The 20,808-nt window shown below is 51.1% G+C and overlaps 9 protein-coding genes across 9 annotated transcripts; 5 read left to right on the top strand and 4 right to left on the bottom strand.

The window, feature by feature from the left end:
* Positions 1–615: 615 nt before the first annotated feature.
* On the top strand, positions 616–1,791 carry SEPMUDRAFT_69747 (oxidoreductase; the record flags this gene model as incomplete). The annotated part of the gene is made up of 1 exon (XM_016909873.1): positions 616–1,791. Exon 1 carries the CDS (start codon positions 793–795, stop codon positions 1,789–1,791), a length of 999 nt encoding a protein of 332 aa, XP_016758658.1. The 5' UTR covers positions 616–792.
* A 199-nt stretch (positions 1,792–1,990) lies between these two features.
* SEPMUDRAFT_150615 (glutathione S-transferase II) lies at positions 1,991–3,418 on the top strand. The gene is made up of 3 exons (XM_016906290.1): positions 1,991–2,316; positions 2,393–2,873; positions 2,985–3,418. The coding sequence occupies exons 1-3, from the start codon at positions 2,115–2,117 to the stop codon at positions 3,238–3,240; spliced, it is 939 nt and encodes a 312-aa protein (XP_016758657.1). The 5' UTR covers positions 1,991–2,114; the 3' UTR covers positions 3,241–3,418.
* A 12-nt stretch (positions 3,419–3,430) lies between these two features.
* SEPMUDRAFT_109833 (uncharacterized protein) lies at positions 3,431–4,195 on the bottom strand (the record flags this gene model as incomplete). Its single annotated transcript, XM_016900810.1, has 2 exons — positions 3,431–3,645; positions 3,724–4,195. The coding sequence occupies 2 exons, from the start codon at positions 4,193–4,195 to the stop codon at positions 3,431–3,433; spliced, it is 687 nt and encodes a 228-aa protein (XP_016758656.1).
* Positions 4,196–4,683: 488 nt separating this feature from the next.
* SEPMUDRAFT_150613 (uncharacterized protein) lies at positions 4,684–5,820 on the bottom strand. The gene is made up of 3 exons (XM_016906289.1): positions 5,502–5,820; positions 5,249–5,381; positions 4,684–5,166 (listed from the first exon to the last, which is right to left on the bottom strand). The coding sequence occupies exons 1-3, from the start codon at positions 5,756–5,758 to the stop codon at positions 4,918–4,920; spliced, it is 639 nt and encodes a 212-aa protein (XP_016758655.1). The 5' UTR covers positions 5,759–5,820; the 3' UTR covers positions 4,684–4,917.
* A 352-nt stretch (positions 5,821–6,172) lies between these two features.
* Positions 6,173–8,987, bottom strand: SEPMUDRAFT_127236 (uncharacterized protein). The gene has a single exon (XM_016902137.1). The coding sequence runs from the start codon at positions 7,157–7,159 to the stop codon at positions 6,275–6,277; it is 885 nt and encodes a 294-aa protein (XP_016758654.1). The 5' UTR covers positions 7,160–8,987; the 3' UTR covers positions 6,173–6,274.
* Positions 8,988–9,413: 426 nt separating this feature from the next.
* On the top strand, positions 9,414–13,229 carry SEPMUDRAFT_150611 (uncharacterized protein). Its single transcript, XM_016906288.1, has one exon. The coding sequence runs from the start codon at positions 9,544–9,546 to the stop codon at positions 12,955–12,957; it is 3,414 nt and encodes a 1,137-aa protein (XP_016758653.1). The 5' UTR covers positions 9,414–9,543; the 3' UTR covers positions 12,958–13,229.
* Positions 13,230–13,616: 387 nt separating this feature from the next.
* On the top strand, positions 13,617–15,939 carry SEPMUDRAFT_69736 (uncharacterized protein; the record flags this gene model as incomplete). Its single annotated transcript, XM_016909872.1, has 2 exons — positions 13,617–15,318; positions 15,403–15,939. The coding sequence occupies 2 exons, from the start codon at positions 13,617–13,619 to the stop codon at positions 15,552–15,554; spliced, it is 1,854 nt and encodes a 617-aa protein (XP_016758652.1). The 3' UTR covers positions 15,555–15,939.
* A 450-nt stretch (positions 15,940–16,389) lies between these two features.
* On the top strand, positions 16,390–17,321 carry SEPMUDRAFT_109828 (uncharacterized protein; the record flags this gene model as incomplete). The annotated part of the gene is made up of 2 exons (XM_016900809.1): positions 16,390–16,718; positions 16,799–17,321. 2 exons carry the CDS (start codon positions 16,390–16,392, stop codon positions 17,319–17,321), a joined length of 852 nt encoding a protein of 283 aa, XP_016758651.1.
* A 1,170-nt stretch (positions 17,322–18,491) lies between these two features.
* SEPMUDRAFT_89704 (pseudouridine synthase) lies at positions 18,492–20,663 on the bottom strand. The gene is made up of 2 exons (XM_016910508.1): positions 20,397–20,663; positions 18,492–20,343 (listed from the first exon to the last, which is right to left on the bottom strand). The coding sequence occupies exons 1-2, from the start codon at positions 20,654–20,656 to the stop codon at positions 18,540–18,542; spliced, it is 2,064 nt and encodes a 687-aa protein (XP_016758650.1). The 5' UTR covers positions 20,657–20,663; the 3' UTR covers positions 18,492–18,539.
* Positions 20,664–20,808: the final 145 nt, after the last annotated feature.

Genomic DNA, 20,808 nt, shown 5'->3' with positions numbered 1-20,808 from the left:
AGAGAGAGAGAGAGAGAGAGAGAGAGAGAGAGAGAGAGAGAGAGAGAGAGGTGTATAATGACTACCTTACCTACCCCCTTGGCTAAAAAGAGAAGAAATCGACTCATCCCCTCGAATATATATATTCATTGACTACCTATCCTCGGACATTGTGAAGGGACTTATCAGAATGTTGTTGTTGTTGTATTCTACCAAACATATATCCATCTCGTGCGGACATCGGACGAGACGAAAGCACAAACTCCAAAGTAGAAGCGGAAGCGCTCGGATGTGGGGTCCCATTGCCTTAGTAATAAGGTGAGTAAAACTAGTGATAAGAGTTGTACACAAATCACACCTAGAAATCACAACATGCGTCTTGTAGACGAGGTCGACGATGTACTCACTTACTCCTCGGTCTGGACTTTACCCCTATAGGGCCTATACCAGGTCCCCCGGAGAGAGATGTAGGGCTCGGTTAGGTCATGGAAGTATAATGCTCCTTACGCAGGCGTCGCAGGGGAGGAGGTAGTCTTTCTGCCCAATGGAAGGTAAGGGACAGGCCTGTTGGTATGCCTGTCGAAAGTGAGGATTGGTCTCGCCGAGGTTGTTCTGACATGTCTGACTAGTGAGTAGGAGGTGGGAGGATGATGGTGAATAAGATAGATAGACAAGATAAGATCTGGATAGGTCGACGATTTTCTGATTCTCTGGTGGACTGCGTTTCCCTAGCAGCTGGAACTGAACTTCTCTCATCAGACATCAGCATCACCACAAGAATAATTATCCCTTCTAGTTTTCTCATCAGAAATCATGTTGGACCTTCTCCGCAAGCCAGTGTTTGATCCCGAAAAGGAGATTCCCAGTCTCAGCGGAAAAGTCATCTTGATCACAGGCGGCACTGGAGGTCTAGGACGCGAGACAGTCGTGTCCTTTGCCAGCCATGATCCCGCACACATTTATTTCACCGGCCGCTCGCAGCCGTCGGCGGACGAGACGATCAGACTGGCCAAAGAGAAGAGTCCCAATACGCCTGTGGAGTTTGTCAAATGCGACCTCGCATCCTTTGCATCGATCAAAGTGGCAGCGAAAGACTTGCTCGCTAAAATGAATCGACTCGATATTCTCATGGCTAATGCGGGAATTATGGCTCACCCGCCAGGTCTCACGGAAGATGGATACGAATTACAATTTGGAACCAATCACGTCGGACATGCGCTTCTTGTTAAACTCCTCACGCCACTCTTACTCCAAACGGCAGCACCAGCAGCAGCAGCAGAAGAGCAAACCGAAAAAAAAGACGTCCGCATCATCTGGGACAGCTCTCTCGCACACCGCGGCCACCCCGCATGCGGTATAGATTTTTCCAAATTAAAAACCGACATGGCAGATATTGTGCCTCGCCCCTTACAAAGCGCAGCAGGCCCCTGGATCCGCTACGCACAATCCAAACTCGCCAATATGATTTACGCGCGCGCTTTTGCGCAGCATTATCCGCAAATCACGAGTGTCTCATTGCATCCGGGAGTCAGCGCGACGGGGTTAATTGGAGGTTTGAGTATGGGACAAAAGGCTTTCATGTATGCGACGAGTTGGCCGATTATGATTCCGGCGCATATGTGTGCGTGGAATCAGCAGTGGGCGGCTACGGCGCCGTTGGGGAGTGGTGAGAGACAGGTTGAGAGTGGGACATTTTATATGCCGGTCGGGAAGAAGGGGGAGACGTCGGCGAAGGGGAGGGATAAGGGGTTGGAGCAGAAATTGTGGGAGTGGACGGAGGAGGAGCTGAAGGGGCAGAGTTTGGAGGAGTAGGTGTAATTTGATTGGAATTGTTGAAATCCTTATTCAATGTTGCTCCGGAGAATTAGGTACCTGAGTCTACCTCACTTAACCTCATTCAGAAATAGTGCGGGAGCTGCTCCGCTGGTGACGTGACGGGAAGCTCTCTGCTGACGAATTGCTGCTGTACAAACAACATCATCATTCACTCCATCTTCACTCACTTCCACTCCCTCGGGCCGGGGAAACTTGTTCCGTGTAGCAGGTCGAACGAAGCAGGCCAAGATGACATTTATCTCCTCCTCCTCCTTTACCACAACCTCCTCCCTCTCCTCTTCATCCTCCTCCTCGCCTTCATGATCCGTACTCCTCTGCTCCGCCTACAGCAGACTACACACCATCTGATCAAGAACACTTCCCCTGCACTCACCACATTCTCGTCGTCCTCCTTCTCGACCACAACCATCCCACAGCAGAACCTCCACGCCATGTCCGACCGACCCAATGGACTGATTGCCAAAAGCGGCCTCGAGTTGCTGACATTCGGCACACCCAATGGTGAGCTTCCCTTGCAATCTACAGAGAGACACAATGCCACGAAAAATCGTTCATCATTCCTAATCTCGCACCGCAGGCCACAAAGCAAGCATCCTCCTCGAAGAACTCAAAGCAGCCTACGGCAAACCCGACTACGTCTTCCAAAGCATCAACATTATGCAAAACATCCAGAAAGAGCAATGGTTCACCGACAAAGGCCCCAACGGCCGCATCCCCGTCCTCATCGACCACGACAAGGACGGTCTGGGCATCATGGAAGGTGCTGCCATTCTGACCTATCTGACACGACACTTTGATCCCGAGTTTAAATTCTCGTTCAAAAATGACCCGGAGCTGTCGTTGGTGGAGCAGTGGGTGGCCTGGCAACATGGTGGTTTGGGCCCCATGCAGGGACAGGCTAACCACTTTTATCGTTTGGCGAAAGAGCGGATTGCGTATCCTACGCAACGATATGTGGGCGAGACGGAACGTTTGTATGGCGTGTTGGATATTAGACTGAAGGGGAGAGAGTATCTTGTGGGGGACAAGTACTCGATTGCGGATATTGCGAATTTCAGGTACACTCTTTTTTTCTTTTTCTTTTTCCCTCCCTCTTTCCCACTCACATGATGAGGGGATCTGACGATTAAACAATGACCCATATACTAATACAACATCAAATCACACAGCTGGGTCAACGTATCCTACTTCGCCGGCGTCAATCTCGAAAAATTCCCCAACTTGTACAAATGGTGGGAACGAATCAATGCCCGCCCTGCTGTACAAAAGGGTATCGCGATCCCCAATGAACCCTCGATTACCAATGAGATGTACTTGAAGAGGGTGAAGGAGAATGCAGATGGGTTTGCGGACAAGGAGGAGGAGTTGAAGGAGCATTTGAAGAAGGCGCAGCTGCAGTATGAATATAAGTATTCGGCTCCTTGAATGTGTTGGCGGGGGAGTAGTAAATGTGGAAAGAAGTGGCGATGAATGATGATATATATATATACGAGAAAAAGTCTCGGATCTCTCTGTGTGTTCTCCAGAGTGAGAGGAAAGCGAATCTGCCTACCTCCCGAGTCAATTCAAAATCCCATCCCAACTCCAACCGCAAGTCGACTCTAGAAAATTACCTTCACCAAATCACATCCTTCTTCAAATCCACCGCACAAGACACTTTGCTCAACATTCCATTCCTCCCAACAAGTAACTCCTCTCGCATTTTCAAATACACTTCATCCACCAAACCCCTTTTTTCCGCTGCTGCTGCTTCATCGAGTCGAATCCCTCGAATTCCTGGCCCTGCGCAGGGGAATGTGAAGAAGGATTTTCGGAGGTGGATGTGGAGAGCTATATAGGAAAAGAAAGAAAAAAAAAGGAAGAAAGAGGTTAGTGTTGGGGGTTTTTGGAGGGGGGAGGGAGACGGACCTTCGTAGCGGAGAATTCGACAGGTTTGGAAAATACCTGGATGGGGATGAGGAGGTTCTTCTTTAGTGTTGTTGGTGTTGTGGTGGTGGTGGGGGGGATATTTCATTTCGATAATATCATTGCCAACGCCAAGAATGATGGATTGTGATTCTTTTTCTTCCCTCGTTGTCTTTTCTCCTTTTCCTTCTTCGATAATAGGCGTTGTATTTGTAGTAGTAACACACGAAGAAGACGAAGACGAAGAAGAAAAAGCAATTTCAATCGGTTCAGTCTCACTACTAACTCCTTCGATGGAATGTTCCAGGATTTGAGAAACGAGCTCGAAAGGGAGGTCGAGGAGGCGGAAAGGTTTGGGAGAGGTTTTGGCGAGGCTGGTGGGAGTGGTGGTGCTCGGGTCGGAGGGCGTAGTAGAAGGTGGAGATGTGGTGGTTGTGGTTGTATTGTTCGTGGGAGATTGTGTAGAAGAAGGCATTTTTTTAATGTCTTGTTGGGGAGCGGCGGTTGGAGAGGAGTGATGGTATTTTATCTTCTTGGAAGGATGGGTTGGGAGCGGATGTGATGTGTATATTCTGGTGGATATGGGTTGTATATATGTCTAACTCTGCGCGGGTATTGGGGATGGTAGGTTTGTTGCGGATCCCCTAAATGGTAGCTACTTTGGGGTGAATTATTCTATTTTTCTGTGGATTAGGAGAAAGTAAGTTTTTATATATTGTTAGAGTTGCGAAGGTACCACCTATTGAAGGCCAGTGGGAGGCGGTCGAGCTTATTAAGTACATTTCATAGTTGAAGTAAGCAAATAGGTTGAGTTTGTTACTAGGGAGTGAAGCAAATAATGTTGTGAAGGAGAGAGGAGGTGTTGGTCTTATGTGTGAAGCATATAGGCTAGCTGTGTGTGTGTGAGAGAGAGGGGGGGGGGAGGAGGGAGAGGGAGAAAGAGAGAGAGAGAGACAATATCGGGTAAGTTATAACCTACTTTTCACTCTTGATAGCTACCTTAATCCGAGAGGGCTCAACCCACGGCTAGCTACCTCTTTGGAAAAAATTTCGTTGCCTATCACTCGATCAATCAATCCATCCGTCCATCCCTCAATCAATCAATCAATCAATCAATCAATCCATCCATCCACCTATCCATCCCCTCAACCCACCCCTCTGCTCTCACCAACTCCCCCAATCTCATCTCATCACCTCTCACTCCCCACAAACATCCACCACACTCCCCACCGGCCAAATCCCATACCCAAAAGCTTCCACGGGAACATCCACTCCAGCCGAAACATTTCTCAAACTACATTCTTCCGTCGTATATCCCCGATAATACCTCTGCTCACAACGATAACATCCCGGAATAGCATTCTCTCCATTGGGAGATTCTTCTTGGAGAGAGAATGTGCCGTTTTGGAGGACGAAGTTGCGGTAAGAGTAGGATTGGAGAATGTCCTGTGAAGAAGAAGAGGAAGGGGGTAAGTTGAGAGATATGGGGGAAAAGGAGAGGGAGGGAAAGGGAGGAGGGGGACGTTACAATGGAGATGTTTTTCGCTATCATATTTTGATATCCCGGTGTGACTCGGGCGTAGAATTGGGAGCCTCCGCCTGTGGTGGAGAGGGAGGTTGGACTGCATGCTTGGTAGCAGGATGGAGGGATTGAACCTGTCCTGAATTTTTTTTATACGAATTCACGGTTTAGCTTCTCTTTCTCTTCATTTGCGTCGTTTTTCTTTTTGATGTTTCTGTTCGTTCGTTTACTATTCCAAGGTATTCATTCGATAACATACCATGAAAAACGACACTCTGCTTCTCCGTTACCGCCTTGAGTTCCTGCTGCTCCAGGGCGGGAGATGTTGAAGGTCAGGCTGTGGTCGATGTCCTCGGGCGTGTCTGTGATCCAGGAGCCGTCTTGGGCGTAGAAGGGGGAGATGTGGAAGAATTGTTGGGCGGATGTGGGAGAGGTGAAGAGGGAGAGGAGGGTAGTAGCGAGGAAAAGTGATAAGAGGGCAGGGGAGTTGGTGGTGGTGATGGGGTTGTACATCATGCTGGGCGGATGACGGCGAGGAGTGTTGGACTTGTGGATTTAATGGCAAAAGAAAAATTGAGGTGAGGTGAGGTGTAGTTTTTCACTTGTGCCTTTTTCTTCACTGGGAGCTTGTTCATAAATACTTTTGTTCAGCTTATTGGAGTAGTGGTTAAGCGAAGAGGCATTAGTTCAGCGCTCAGGAGAGATATGGTACCAGAAACGGTCGCCAAGATGCTCAATCTGGACTTGACAGTAACTGAATGTGGCCAGTAGGAGTCTTGGGAGAGCATTCCAGTGGCTTGCCAAGTCTCTGGGTGTAACACCAACAGGATCAATATATCTGCACAAACGTATTGCCGGTTGTGATGCAGACAAACAGACCCATCTGGAACTCTTCCATCCCTTCTCTGTAATCGCTGTTAGAGATTTTTTACCAAATATTTAAATAACCTGAGAGACACACTGACACACTAATAGAACAAAAGTCCAACAAGCTTGAACTTCTTTCCTCGTCGCCAGATTATATATATATTCTCAGGGCAATGAAAAGAATTTCTTTCCCTTTACGCTCCGTGTTGTTCTCCTTTTCGCAAGCTCCGATTGAGGAATATCCGGCAGCTTCTGCCTCCTTACGACACCCTTCTTCACAACGCCTCTCTTCTTCTGCGCGGCCTTGTTCTTCTTCGCCTTCTTCTTCTTCCTTTTGCCATCGATACCCTTTGCGAGACCACGAACATTACCTCTCGCAGGAGTGGTAGCATCAGGAGTGACAGCATCAGGAGTGACAGCATCAGGAGTGACAGCATCAGGAGTGACAGCATCAGGAGTGGCACCATCAGGAGTGACAGCATCAGGAGTGACACCATCAGGAGTGACACCGTCAGGAGTGATAGCATCAGGAGTATCACTGTCACTACTAGACTCGCTGCTTGTGTCTATGTCCGTCTCGGTAGTATCACTACCACTACTACTCTCGCTGCTTGTGTCTTCTTCCGTTCCGGTAGTATCACTATCACTACTAGAGTCGCTGGAGTAGTGATCGGGAATCGCGGCCGGGAAGGATGCCCTCGGTATATTGATATGATGGGAGCTGATGAACTTCTGGGCTTTCTTCGGTGCCCCTGGTGCTCTTGGTGAAGGCGAATCGAAGTTCTTAATTTTCTGAGTTTCCGGCTTGGGTTTCGACATAGCTGACGGAGAGTCCTCGCCCAGATACAACTTTTTGGAAGTGCGCTTGACAATCTTCCTCTTGGTCAGAGGCGGGCTTGTCAGAGGATACATTTTCTTTTCTGGGGAAGTTGGTGAAGTGCCAGGTCGCGTCACTCTTGTCTTGCCGTTTCTTTCCTCGCCAAAACTGACACTTCTTGTGAGCGCTTCTGGTCTGAGCTTGCTGTCGTTTGGTGTTCTCTTTGGAGTCATAATTCAGAGGGTATAATGTGGAGGAGATAGTTACACTGCAGGTGGAACCTATTATGAGCCCTCGGAAGAAGAACAAAGCCGACTCCCAGACATGATCTTTTGCCGGATGCGTACAGTGTCCAAGTCGCGCACAAAGCCCATTCGTACGCTGGTTCAAGATTTCTTTGTTCTCACACACGCGTTCCTGGATTATGTTTCTCGAGTAAGACTTCTTGCTCTCAAAGCCGGTCTTAGTTAGTATGAGCACACGTTCCTGCATCTAGGCGCAACACATGGCTTCGAAAGATCTGGTGCTCAGATCATGGGTATCTCCAGAGATCAGGAATTCATATCTGCGGCATGCATCGCATGGCTAGCCGTCTGCTCCCAGCATCGCGGCCTCGCCTCCCACCGTGATCTTCCTAAACTTCCACACACCCAACATCAGCGGGAATGGCACAGCAATCCAAGCTACTAGTGCCTGAAATATCAGTGAGCGTATCATGCTATCCTCCGGTGCTCCACTCCACCCTCCCCGCAGTGCATCCATGATGATAATAAAGACTGCTCCCAAAATCTGTCCTCCGGTCCAAGCGATAACACTGCTCACCTCCGGGCTGACCGGAAATGTAACAATGCTCAGCAATTCCAAAGACGTGGGTAATAAGCTGAAGCTCGTAGCTCCCAGTAACGCGCAGACAATATATGGACCGGCTAAGCCACGCGTCTGGGGCATGAATACCAAGATGGTGTACGAGATCGCAATCAAAGGGACGAGTACTTTAATGGTCAGGATGTATGCTTTCGTGCGATCAATGAGTGGTGACACGATCGCTGATGCAACGAGTCCGACCACGATGAGCATCGCCCCGGCAATTCCCGCATCGTCCTCGGAAAAGCCATAGGGTTCGAAGATTTGGTTGATCAAGCTGGATGTGGCGTTGAAGAAACCGACGTAAACGGAGAATGGAAGCAGCACCAGAAAAAAGGAGCCGTTGCGAGGAAGTTCTCGAAAGGCCGTTTGGAGGTCGAGCTTTTGAGCCGCGCCCACAGCAGAAGGAGGCGCGGGGGGTCGGGCGGGGATGAAGATGGCTGGGAGGGTGGCGAGGGTAGAGAGAATGGATGTGTACAGCACCATGGTGGGAATATCAGCAGGTCCATTAGTCCAGAAAGGTCCGATCAACTGTCCCAGTGCTCCACCAAAAGGGTTTGCCAAGGAAGCAACAGCCGTCGCAGCCACTCTTCCCTGGTCGGAAAACCACATATCACTGTATCGTGTAGGAGCTGCCAAAACAAAAGGCTGCGCCAGACCAATTAGCATCTGTCCAAACAGGACCAGTCCATAGGTTCCATTGCGCCCGGATCTGGCACCGGCATATCGAATCCAGTTTCCAAAGAGTACCAGTCCACTTGCGACCAGGATCGAAGTCTTCGGTCCATGTCGATTGAGCACCCAGATGGTCGCTGGCGCAGCAACAACGAAGGCGAATAGGAATCCCGTAGACAGCCAATTGATTGCTGTGGGGCTCACATCGAAGAATTGAGCCGAAGTGTCTGAAACAGCAGCAAACGTAAGCCAGTCCCAGCTCACGATGATGTTGAGCAGGACTAATTGGGCCAGGCCGAAGAAGCGGCGCTTGTAGACGCGATAGGGAGCAGAAGAGGAGGACTCGCCCAGGTGATGAGCGATCTCGTCGCGGAGAGGACTTCGGGATTGGGCAATTGACAGACACGTTTCCCCCGATTTGGCCCCCGTCTTCAGGTCCTGAGGAGTGTCGGAGTAGGGTTGCTCGGACTGTGCCTCGTGGGACTGTGTCGGGGGGTTGGAGGTCGATGAGCTTGCTATAGCCATGGCTTCAGGGGCTTGCTTCCAAACGCCAAGCTCGATGTAGCTGCTTCGCGCCATGAGGTCAAGGCATCGTGGTGCCGTGATGGGGGGAGGATGTGCACATATTGTGGTCTTTACAGATGCTGTGGTCTCTATACATGTCGTGAAAGGGAGAGTGAGTATTGCGAGATAGATGTAGGGGTAGGTTGTGCCAGAAAGCTTGGCCGAAGTTCCGAAGTTCCGAGTGATGGCCGGCCGATAAGATAAGATAAGATTAGACGAGATATGATGTGATATCTCTAAATCCTCAGGCATTCCTGCTGACGAACGAGGTCCTAGCAACTAGGTAGGAGGTAACTCAGATAGCGATGAGGTAAGCATGGATGTGACGGGAGTGAATATATCCACGACCTTCCATCGATACTGCATGCACTCGCACTGTTTGGCAGCAACTTGTTCGAGCAAGTGGCAATGACGCCGTCTTTTGTCACTGTTTGTGTTGACCGACTCGCCATCACGCTGCCATGATCATCACATCTGCATCCTTCCACCTCGACATCCACTCCGCGCCACGACAATGTACCAGACCTTCACCGGATCAGCTCGCCGCCGCCCGCAGGTCAACTTGTCCGGACGGGGCACGAACCCCTTTGCCCAGGCAAATGGCACCGGCGGAGGCGCTCAGGCTGCCGTAGCTTCAGCACAGCAGGATCGAGCCCACCGAGCGGCACAGCGAGAACGAGCCCAGGCTTCATCGCGAATCCAGAGAACTTGGCGTGGTCACCGCGCTCGCAGACGGACCTTTGACTTGTGGCGAGCAGTGTGGGATGAGCGGGAGGAGCGAGCGACGGGCCCGTACACATCAGAGGAGGAGGCCCTGCAACAGCTTCGGAGGCTGATGCTGTTCTATACGCCACGCAGGGAAGCGAGCGATGTCACGCGCCTGGCATGGTATGGCACGAGGCAGATCACCACGAGTGAGACTGTGCCATGTCGTGGCGGGCCATGGCCTGCAGCATATGCAATGCTCCGGAGAGCATGCCTAGCGGCCCTGCGCGTTAAAAGCCAGCCCAACAGCGACTCCCACCGCACCATTTTAGGCATATTGGCATTTGCCGCCAGGCAATCCACCTTTGATGTGAAGTCGGCGACCGAGTACTACGAAGTCCTCACGACAGTGCGGGATCTCCCGACAGAGCCATTGCAGGCTGCTTTGTTGGCGCCACTCCAATCGACCGCTGCCTATGCTGGCCTGGTCGTCCTGTTGGAGCATCCCCAAGACCCGGAAATGCTAGAGCTACTATCGAATGCTGTGCAGGTCGATACCCTTTCCGAGGCTGTTGCGCAGCTTGCAACCTTGCGCGAGACAAACACTCGTGCTCGACTGTGGCTCCTGGGCAACGTCATCTACCTTGCGAAGCACTCCCGGAGTATGGCTTTCACATCTGCTGTTTCTCAGCTGCTCGGAAGTCTAGCCGACGAGATTGAATTTGAACGACATCCTGTGAATCTCGATAACCGCTCCTTTGACGAATTTCTTGCTACCGCGGGTGTCGCTCCTCTGAATACATTCCTCCACACACAGGTGGCTTCATTGCTAGATCAACATTCGATTCGTGATCTTCTTGTTGGCGCGAAGACCGGAGCTGGTGATGCTCAGACTCTCGCCGGGTATGCCCTGACTCTGTTGCGCTGCTTCCCTCGTCAAGGAGACAACATCCGGATGTGGCTACATCTTGGTCCCGCACATGTGGACACCATATCGCCTACCAGATATCTGTGGAACGCTACCAAGCAAAGAGATGTGTTTCATCAAATTCGAATGAATTCGAGGGGAGTTGTACCACTTCTAAAGAACACACAGCCGTCTAGCCGAGAACGTGATGACTGGACTATAGTATTGGTCTTCTTAGAGATGTTCTCTTTTGATTTGAAGATCATGGATGACGAGGAGTTCATGGGCAAAAGTCCTGTCACGAAGCGTAACAGCGCTGTACCGAGCGAGGATGTTGCCTACCTAGTAACCTTTTGCAAGAACTTGGGGTTTGCTTTGTACTACGATGCTGCTGAGCTCAATGAAACTAAAGCTGCGCCTCCTCCCCAGCTTTTCCCTTCTCGCTTCAAGAGTACAGAAACATCTGTGGTGGAGGATACCAAGCCTTCGACTGTGGCTGGGCTACCTGGACTTACCTTCGATTACTTACGAGGACTGATTACGGCATTACTGCGTGCCATTTATGAACGAGACTCCCGCCGCAAATTTCTGCCAAAAGATCACTGGCTGATGACCGATCGCTTCGACATGACGCATTTCATAGGAGGTGTCGTCGAGGAAGAAGAACGCCGCCACATGGTGCAAGAGCAAGATGACGAGGATCGGAGTGGTGAATCCAACGACGACTTTGATGAAGAATCCGATTCAGATACTGCAAACAGAGCCACAGACCGCGCCAGTGTGCTTCGCGCCCAAGAACGTCGCCAACGGCAGCAGAGAAAGGCCAGCAGGCAGCGCTATCTGCAGTCTGTGGCGCCCAAGCTGGAAATCCTTCAGAACATGCCTTTCATCATTCCCTTCCACACCCGAGTCGAGACCTTTAGACAGTTTGTTTATCTTGATCAAGAGAAGCGACGTCAGGGCATCGTGGATCCCGATCTTTGGAGACATAACTTGATGTTCCAGCCTCATGCTAATGGTCGGTCACCCCAGGAAATGCTGGATAGGCATCACGCCACAATTAGGCGAAGGCACCTGTTCTACGACGCTTTTGAGCACTTTTATAAGATCGGTGCCGATCTCAAGGAACCTATACAAATTACATTTGTGGACAAATGGAACATGAAAGAGGCGGGCATTGATGGAGGAGGCGTCACGAAAGAATTTCTCACCTCAGTCATCAATGAAGCAATGGACCCACAGTGCAATAAAGAGTGGCCCCCATTTTTCACTGCGAATGACGAACATCTGCTCCATCCTAATCCGGTGGCTTTTGAAGTTTGCAGATTGAGACTTCGTGGAGGAGACCAAGATGAAGTCGTGCGGGAGGAGTTTAGCATGCTATCCCAGCAATACGAGTTCTTAGGAAGGATTATTGGCAAATGTCTATATGAGGGAATACTAGTGGACGTGAGCTTTGCTGGCTTTTTCTTGAAGAAGTGGGCCCTCACAGGTGGTGCAGGCAGCTCTGCGAACGACAACCACTACCGTCCCAACATCAACGACCTTCGCGAATTGGATGAGGGACTATACAGAGGCTTGCTGGCTGTCAAGAACGCAGAGAATGCCGAAGATCTCGGCTTGACGTTCTCGGTCACGGACGAAGTCATCTACGATTGCAAAAGGGCGCCTGATATCTGGCCAGACGAGAATGTCCGTGAGTCGCCTCAGCCTGCGCCTGAAGATCTTGAAAGAGAGGTATACGAAGTGGATCTCATGCCCAACGGATCCAACATTCCCGTCACCAATCAGAATCGTTTAGCATATATTAATGCCGTGGCCTCGTATCGACTCAAGGGCCAGTCCCACCGCCAGACCCGCGCTTTCCTTCGCGGTCTCAGCGACATCATTCAATCCAGCTGGCTTTCCATGTTCAATCAATCCGAACTCCAAACCCTCATCAGCGGCTCTGGAGCAGGAATCGACATTGCAGACCTGAGACGCAACACCCAGTATGGAGGCACATACGTTATCGGCAATGACGGGCAAGAACATCCTACCATTCAGCTCTTCTGGAAGGTGTTTAGTACCATTGACGATGCGGATCGGAGAAAAGTGCTGAAGTTTGTGACTTCTACGCCGAGAGGCCCGCTGCTGGGCTTCAGTCATTTGAACCCTAGATTCAGTATTCGGGATTCTGGGCCGGATGAGAACCGGTATCCGACAACGAGCACTTGCGTGAATTTGTTGAAGTTGCCCATGTACAAAAGTGAGGGGGTCTTGAGGGAAAGGTTGCTCGCAGCGGTAAGGAGCGGTGCTGGGTTTGATTTGTCTTGATTGACAGTCGGGTAACCCGCTCCGTTGTGACGATGATAGGAAACTCTTGTGAACTGGGATTAGCGTCGGCGTTTGTGGTAGACATGGAACGATGGGAGGCGGCATCGAGTAGAGACAGATGTTCTGAATCAACACCAGCTTTCCAGACTGTCGCCCATATTTTCCGATAGTATCCTTACAATTGTCGTTGCATTCTTCCCGGTTGATAGGTCTCGGATATATTATAAACAGAGACAATTCATTTGTGCTATTGCGGTTCAGCTATAGTAGATAAATTGACCTTATCGAGTGTTAGCAAGTCGGTAACTTGGAGCAGTACTATATAGCTCTGCTAGTAAGTCTCGAATTGAAGCCAAAGGATATAGATTTTGAATATACCTATACTGACAGTTTGTAGTAGAAGTTATAGTTCATTCAGGCAGCACCATCCGGGCAGATTGCGGGGAAGGAAGCAGCCGTCTTCCGACGAGCCGCATGCGAACCCGAGTCCGATCGCCAGATCAGGGGAGGCCCGGGAGGGGACCTCTCAAACCCTTCTAATCCGCACCTTATTCGCAGTAATCAACAGCACGCGCCGAACGACCGGGCACCCACACAACATCCATACACGCGGCGCGCATACATACCATACACCTATACAGACAGAGGCCGAGGGCGCCATGTCTCGCGTCTCGTACGGGAGTCGTGCTGGCGACGCGACCGACTATGGCGGCGGGGGCCATGTCCAGTTCGTAGGACCACGACACGCAGCGCGCGCGGGACCCTACGACTCGTTAGAAGCGCTGATCGCCGCGCTGCGCCAGGAATTCGACGCCGCCGCGGAGAGTGTCATGCCGGTGTGCACCACCCTCGAGATGTCGCTGGGCTTGACCGCCGTCATTCCGCTGGTGCGGCCGGGGATCGGACCTTATTCCGAGGGCGGCGACCACGACCTGCCGTTCGAGTTCAAGAACGGGCTGTATGAGATGGAACACGATCCCGGGCAGAAACATCCTCGCGCGCCATGTAGCGCCATCATCAATGTGACAGATGCCAGACAAAAGCAGGTTGTGCAACGGGCGGCTTCGAGAGGGATCATCTCGGCGATCGAAGCCCTCGATGGATTCCGATACAGCTTCAACAATGCCTGGACGGCAAAGGACGAGGAAGGCGCGCGCTTCTCCTTCATCTGTCAGGACAGCATGCAGAACAAGGACCGGCATGCGAATGGTTACACGCGAATCCTCAAGCATCTCAAGGACCCCGGCGGCGCCGAGCGAGGACCGCGAAAGCCGACATATGACTGCAAAGGCAGCGTCAGCATCAAGTTCAGCTCCTCGAGACAGAGCTGTGATGTGTTTTACCGGCACAACGCGATCCATGAAACTGTCGCCGCGAGAAAACCGGCGGCCCGAGCAGCAGCAGCGGCCAAGCGAACTTCAAGCTCATGGATTAGATTGCCGAGTGCTGCGACGCCCATCGCTCCACAGGAAGAGGACACCGGTGGTTTATCAGCAATGCTTCAGGCGGAGACTGCGAGCTCGGCTCTAGCGCTGGTCAAACCGCCCCCAGCACAATCAGGCCCCTCGACCTCGAACATAGGTAGACCGCTGAAGCGGAAGCGGGACGAGACTGCACCACCAGGGCGACTCTCGGAACAACCACTATCGCTGGCAGACTTGCTCAGACAGAGCGAGACAGCAAAAGCGCCACCTCCAACGAATGAGAACGGCGGAAAGTCCACGCCTGGTGCGGCGGCTGTTGCATATGAACTACCCTCATGGCAGACTCCGCCCCCAGCCCTGCGTCAGTCAGCGGATGGACTTCCTTATCCGCTTCCATATCAGCCCAAGGGCAGGAATATGGTAGTAACAGCCTTGACACCACCCTCTGGTACGTCAGCTGCATTGAAGAACCCTCCGCACCCGAAGAACTTCCAGCAATTTCGTGTGAGCAGCAGCACGCCTGCACGAAAACAATCGGCGTCGCAAGGCTTGTTCACGACGATGAAGATGGTCCCGACGAACAAGCCCCCTCTCCGCTGGCCACAACAGTCCCAGCGGTCAGCGATGAGCCCACCCAGCGCGACCCATTTTGTTGCACAATCCAGGCATAGATCTGTGCTGGCCTGTACTAACTGCAGATTAGCCAAGAGGCGCTGCGACGAAGGACGGCCTCATTGCGGACCTTGCTCTAAAACTGGCAGATTGGACTGTAAATATGAAGCACCCGCGGGTTGGAGAGCAATAATGAGCGCAGATTCCCAGCAGTCTCCGACTCAGCAGAATACTTCTTCTGCGCTTGCGCAGTCGACCCCCAACTCTGCGCAACCTACTACACAGTCTGCGCAGAACATTGGTCAGCAGAGTGCACAAACCTCTCGTACTGGACAACAGACCCCGCAGGGCACATGGGAAAACGGCAATGCAACGCAGTCTAGCTGGCCGCAAAGCTCGACTTCGACAGCACAGTGGCAACCTCCCTCCGCACAGAACACGAACTCACAACAGTGGCCCTCACAGAGCTCGCCTCCGCTACAAACATGGGGCAATATCACTATCGCATCGCCGAATATCGTGAGGCCATCAAGTCCTGATCCTTGGTATCCGAAGCGATGAGAAAAGAGCCCCAATGCTGCGCAGACCCACCGTATTCCATTTCCTCGGCACCCGGTTTCTGAAATGAACGAGAACGAGTCAACGACGCGTAGGATCGCATGAGCGCGGATGCCGCTATGAGGCCTGGAAGGTATCGGAATGCATGGTCAGAGTGTGCCTTGGCTCAAGAAGGCATGGTCTTGTTGCGCGTTACCATTTTACCACATGGAAGACATGCCAATGACGGCTGTCCGCGCTGGCATTGGACCCGCAATTCACTTGACAGAGCTTGCGCTCTCCTCCGAGCCACTCTTTCAACTCGAACCGATAGCGCAAAAACGGCCATTTGCAGCAATCGTGGTGAACATGTTGTCATCGATGTAGCTGAATGAGCATGCAATGCAACAGATTTCGAGAGCGGTGACCAATTTCCGCGTGTTCCGGTTGCATCAACAGTAGGTTGTTTCTGCAATTCTCTGCTCGCCGGGTAAGGTAGTGTATGTTCTCTGGTCGTGCCAATGTTTCCTGGTTGGCGTGGCCAATGATGAACTACACAATTGATCAAATGCTGACCACAATCACCTAACCATTACGAAATGATGCCTCGAAAGAAGTTGGAGGTATGGCCAACGAAAGAGGTTTCTATCCGGCCTGTGCTGCTCGGTCATCGACACAAGAAACACATAAGTAGCGCCTTTGCTCATGCCATCTCATGTTTGTTCTTTGTCTCTTCCGCTGCTCGTTCCAGCACTATTGATCTCACATTGACCTCCCCATCGACCTCACCATCGACCTCACCATCTACCTTACTTTCTCCCTCGCTTTCCATCTAACATTTACCGTACCCGTTCACATAATGAAGCTAATCTTGCTGAGCCTTCTGAGCATCTTCGGCTTCGCTCTGGCCGGTCCACTCGCCGAACATCAACACCAGAATCGTGGTCTTCACAGCCATCACCATGTGAAGGTCCAACGTTACGGCACACCAAACTGCGAAAAGGGTTCCAAAATTAGCAAACTCAAGGAGATCGAAGCTGACGACTGCGTTACCTTCAAAGGTAATGAGCCTGGTTTCCTCAGCCTCGAGGCTGAGATCTCGTACAATTTGAAGGGAAAGCTTGGCGAGAAGGAGGAGTGTCGCCTGTACGCTTACTCCGAGGAGGATTGCACCGGCAAGGAACAGGCGTAAGTGCATCATTCCCACCACCACCTCTTCTCTCTCCGTCTCCAGTTCTCCGTCACGGATGCTAACCTGTCTTGTACAGAATGGATGATATCTCGCAATCAGAAGGGCAATGCCAGTCCCAAGACAAACTCTTCGGCCGCTCCATCTGGCTTAAGTGCATGAAGGTCGAAGACCTAGAAGTCGCCCACGACTTCGACGAAGACACGCCCGGCACCGGCGGTATCCCCAACGCCTCCAGCACTGAATCCGACGCTGCAACCCCCACCCCATACGCTCCACCTCCTTACACCGAGCCCCACAGGGTCACCATGACTGAAACTCCCGCTCCCCGTCCCACTGTCATGAAGACCGTCTATGTCCAACCCAGCGCTCCTAACACCACCACTTCGTCTACCTCTTCCTCTTCTACCTCTTCCGAGCCGAAGATTCTGACCTTCAGCTCTGCTATGACAATGGTCCAGCTTACGGTTTCCAATACTGCTCTGCCACCGGGAAGTACCCCAAACGCCGCTATCCCGCAGTACATGACTGTGACGACCATGATGGCCCTCGAGGCCTACCGGGACTTGCAGGCGAAGGCGACTTCTCGTGCTGCTGCTTGAGGGAGAGCATAACGCATCAAGCAAAGCGTGGTGGCGCGGGGGAGAAATATCTGGCTGCTGCTGTCCCTCTTCATTGATATATATATACAAAACCGAGGGAAAGATATATGTGGGTGTGGGAGGAGAAGAAGAAGAAAAAGTTCAAAGCATATCTATCTCCACCCCCTTCACCTACGAGGGACAGTTGTATATTTATATCAGGAGGGTTACATACCTTTTTGGTGGACTTTTTTTGATTGGATGGAAAGATTTTTTCTTTTCTAGAGTATAGACAGATTTTGGGGCGGGCATGGATAGAAGAGATACAGAAGCGGAGGAGGGGGAGGGGGGAGAGTTTCAACTTGCCTGGGTAGACAAAAGTCTCGATAATATTAATGTTTTGTCTGTTTTTTTGTACTTTTTGGTTCCTTTTTCTTTTTCTTTTTCTTCTTCTTCTTCTTCCTAATCTATGCCTTTGAATCCCCCCTTTTGCAGTGATAATATACACAATACAATTCACATCATTTGTTCGGATAGCTGCGGGACTTTACACATTTGGTACGCTTATTGATTTAATTTGTCTCCACAAGAGCTCCAACTGTATGTACTCATCAACCACTCACTCGACGGCTATTTATTCTTTCTATCCATTCTTTCTATTGCTTCGCTGCGATACTTTTCGAGACAAGAAGATTACCTACGATAGGGTTGATTTGTCTCTTGAAATAGTGGAGGTATCACGCTACTGTAGCTCTAGCTACTACCTCTAGGATTATTTTTGCTCGGTACCTTTTAGGAGAGAGCGGAGGAGGAGGAGGAGAGAGCGGAGGAGGAGGAGGTCGCTGTCTGTCTCTAAGGAAGTTCTTTGACTAAATTCTAACTCCGGCTCTATTGTTCCTTTTTCTTTCTTGTGCTGCGATGCTTTTTTTGGAGGATAGGGGTTGATATATATAAGAGAAGTATAGGGGAAGTGAAGGCTTGGAAGATTCGATTCGATGGCTGTAGGGGAACGAGGCAAGGCAAGGCAGAGTAGGGCAGACGAAGTAGAGCAGAGCGGTAGGTAGGTAGGTACAGTACCTTTTTTCACTAGTCATCAGACGGACCTTACCATAGCCGTACAGTTGGCGAACGAGGATGGCTTCTCGATGTACAATATTGCAGATCGGTATAGTGGACGAGAAAAAAATGATGGTTCGTGCACGATTTCATCGTACCTAGGTATCAATGATATATGGAGCGCTAATTTTCTGCGCCGCCCATTTCGGTCTCACTTTCCACTTCTTCCTCCTTGATGCCTTTCCTCTCGATGCCCTTGATCGCATCCACTCCCTTGCTCGTCACGAACAAGAAGTGCGGTTCCTTGAAATTGTCCACGTGATTGAAGAATCTCGAAAACTCATTCTTCTCCTCCTCCTCCCGAAAAATGCGTTGATAGATCTCGCGCTCCTTAAAAGCCTCCAATTCCGTTTCAAACTTGCTGAAATCGAGCTTCTCCCGACCATGTTTACTCGCTTGCAGATTGTTATACGAGTCGAAGACAGGTCGCTCGAGCAAGAGGCCTAGACCAGGCACTTTGGGAATACTGAATCGTGTTTCGGTAAAGGACGCATCCATTGTTTTCAAGTCTGCTCCCGCCCGCACGAGAAGTGTAATCATACCGACCATTTTCCGGATTTGATGCATCATGAAGCTTTGGCCGTGCACTTTGAGACTCAACCATTCCGTCTTTTCTTCATCCGGTCCATCGCCAATGAGGATAGGTTTAGGGTTGGCTTTGAAGGATTTTATGTGCCTCTTGACACTGGGGTCCTTGAAGGTCTTTTGAATGGTAAAATTGTGGTAGTTTTTGGTTCCAATATATTTGTTCAAGGCGTTCTGAATACGCTCGATGCGCTTCTGTGGAATGCGATATTTCCGTTTGGCATTCATGTACGTCTCACGGAGGAGTTTGGTCGCGGCTCGTATGCGAAGGACGCGTTCCATTTCGGGGTCCATAGGTTCTGTTGGTACAGGGACATCAGGTGCGGGGTCTGCTGGTCGCGTAGGGTCGGCTTTGATTGTTGCGGCAGAATTAGCAGCGGCTATGACCTCTGCTTCTTCTGCTGTGGTTCCTTCTGGTTGCATGTCTGTGGGAAGGGGAGGTTCTGATTTCGCAGTTGCATCTAGTGCATCGTCGTTTGTGGCTTCTGGCTTGATGGTTGGATCGTTCAATACAAGGACGGCTTCTTCTGTGCTTTCATTCGATGCTCCAGTCGCAGCAGTGATGGTGCTTCCAACCTTGACCTCTTGCCCAGCATCGGCGCCGGCGTCGGTCTTGACATTGGCTTCATCTTCCCCTTGCAGAGCCTTGACCACATCCCATCTGATGTCATCATCAATGGTCTCTAGTACCGCTTTGATATCTTCCTCGTCCACTCTCTGCCAGAAGCCCTTGACTTCTTCTTGTCGCGACTCATACCCTTCCCGATCTCCGACCTCATCGGCATCAGCTTCAAGATGTTTAGCCAACCAGCTGCTTGGATGCGGAGGCAGGAAAGCATACGAAGGCATCAGATACTCGTACCATCGGCTGTCGCAGGCCTGGTAGCACGAGAAGCTTCCAATCGTCCTCTCAATACCCCACACTCGGATCTGGGGGCTCAGCTCAGCATTGATCTTCTCCACAATGTCTGTATCCTCCACAATCAGCTTCAGACTGATCATGTTTCCTGCAGCATGGACCCCTTTGTCTGTGCGAGCACATCGCACCAGGCTGCTCTTTTTCGGGTCTTCTGCATTCGCCTTGCTGATGGCACCCGCTCTGATGAAAGCCTGAAAGAGGTCGCCCTCGATGGTCTTCTCCTTTGCGGATATCTGCATACCCTTGTACCCTGTTCCGGAGTAGCCAATCAATACAGCAACTTTTCTTTTTGGTTTTCGCCCTTCTGCTTTCTCTGCCTCAATCTCTTCCTTGGAGAACTCAATGCCTTGACCTTTGACGCCGTCTCGTGATCGCTTCTCCTGAGCTTCCAAGTTCTTTTGACGCTTGTCTGGGTTGGAAGCACTTGTGTTAGACGTCAGTTCAAGGCTCTCTCATGTTCGTCGAATGTCACATACAAGTAGTCTCCTCGTCCCAGATCGCTCTTCTTATGTCGCTTATTGTCATTGAACTTGCCGCCTCTTCCTCCTTGGCGTACGCTGTTGTCGTTCCAATTGCCCTTACGCTTGCGGTCGTCGCGCCTGTTGTCAAACTTCTTGCCGTTGGTCCTGGACGAGGATGCATGATCCGACTGGTCTTCACGTTTGGGCTTTTGCTCAGCGGCAGCATTGTCAATCTTCTTGCCAGCATCTTCGAGAATGGCGGTAGAGTGCTCCATGGTCGTCCGGGAATGGTCATGAATGGAGGCAGAAGACAGAAACAGAAGGGATTGTGAAGTACTGTAGAAGGTGGAGTGAGGTGCAGCCATGTGAAAATGAATTAAGCTTTCTGATCCCAGGCAGCCACGCGCGGGGACGGATCTATCCAGAG

The sequence above is a fragment of the Sphaerulina musiva genome (assembly GCF_000320565.1).
Source record: "Sphaerulina musiva SO2202 unplaced genomic scaffold SEPMUscaffold_8, whole genome shotgun sequence".
Lineage (NCBI taxonomy): Eukaryota > Fungi > Ascomycota > Dothideomycetes > Mycosphaerellales > Mycosphaerellaceae > Sphaerulina > Sphaerulina musiva.
This window is presented reverse-complemented; position numbering and strand designations above follow the sequence as displayed.

Coding starts and splice junctions, on each gene's coding strand:
- SEPMUDRAFT_150613 (XM_016906289.1), bottom strand. CDS start 5,758: ATGATGTACAACCCCATCACCACCACCAACTCCCCTGCCCTCTTATCA. Junction 5,382..5,501: donor GCAGAGTGTCGTTTTTCATG/GTATGTTATCGA, acceptor AAAAAAATTCAG/GACAGGTTCAATCCCTCCAT. Junction 5,167..5,248: donor TAGCGAAAAACATCTCCATT/GTAACGTCCCCC, acceptor TCTTCTTCACAG/GACATTCTCCAATCCTACTC.
- SEPMUDRAFT_150615 (XM_016906290.1), top strand. CDS start 2,115: ATGATCCGTACTCCTCTGCTCCGCCTACAGCAGACTACACACCATCTG. Junction 2,317..2,392: donor GACATTCGGCACACCCAATG/GTGAGCTTCCCT, acceptor CTCGCACCGCAG/GCCACAAAGCAAGCATCCTC. Junction 2,874..2,984: donor GCGGATATTGCGAATTTCAG/GTACACTCTTTT, acceptor CAAATCACACAG/CTGGGTCAACGTATCCTACT.
- SEPMUDRAFT_150611 (XM_016906288.1), top strand. CDS start 9,544: ATGTACCAGACCTTCACCGGATCAGCTCGCCGCCGCCCGCAGGTCAAC.
- SEPMUDRAFT_89704 (XM_016910508.1), bottom strand. CDS start 20,656: ATGGAGCACTCTACCGCCATTCTCGAAGATGCTGGCAAGAAGATTGAC. Junction 20,344..20,396: donor CTGGGACGAGGAGACTACTT/GTATGTGACATT, acceptor GTCTAACACAAG/TGCTTCCAACCCAGACAAGC.
- SEPMUDRAFT_127236 (XM_016902137.1), bottom strand. CDS start 7,159: ATGACTCCAAAGAGAACACCAAACGACAGCAAGCTCAGACCAGAAGCG.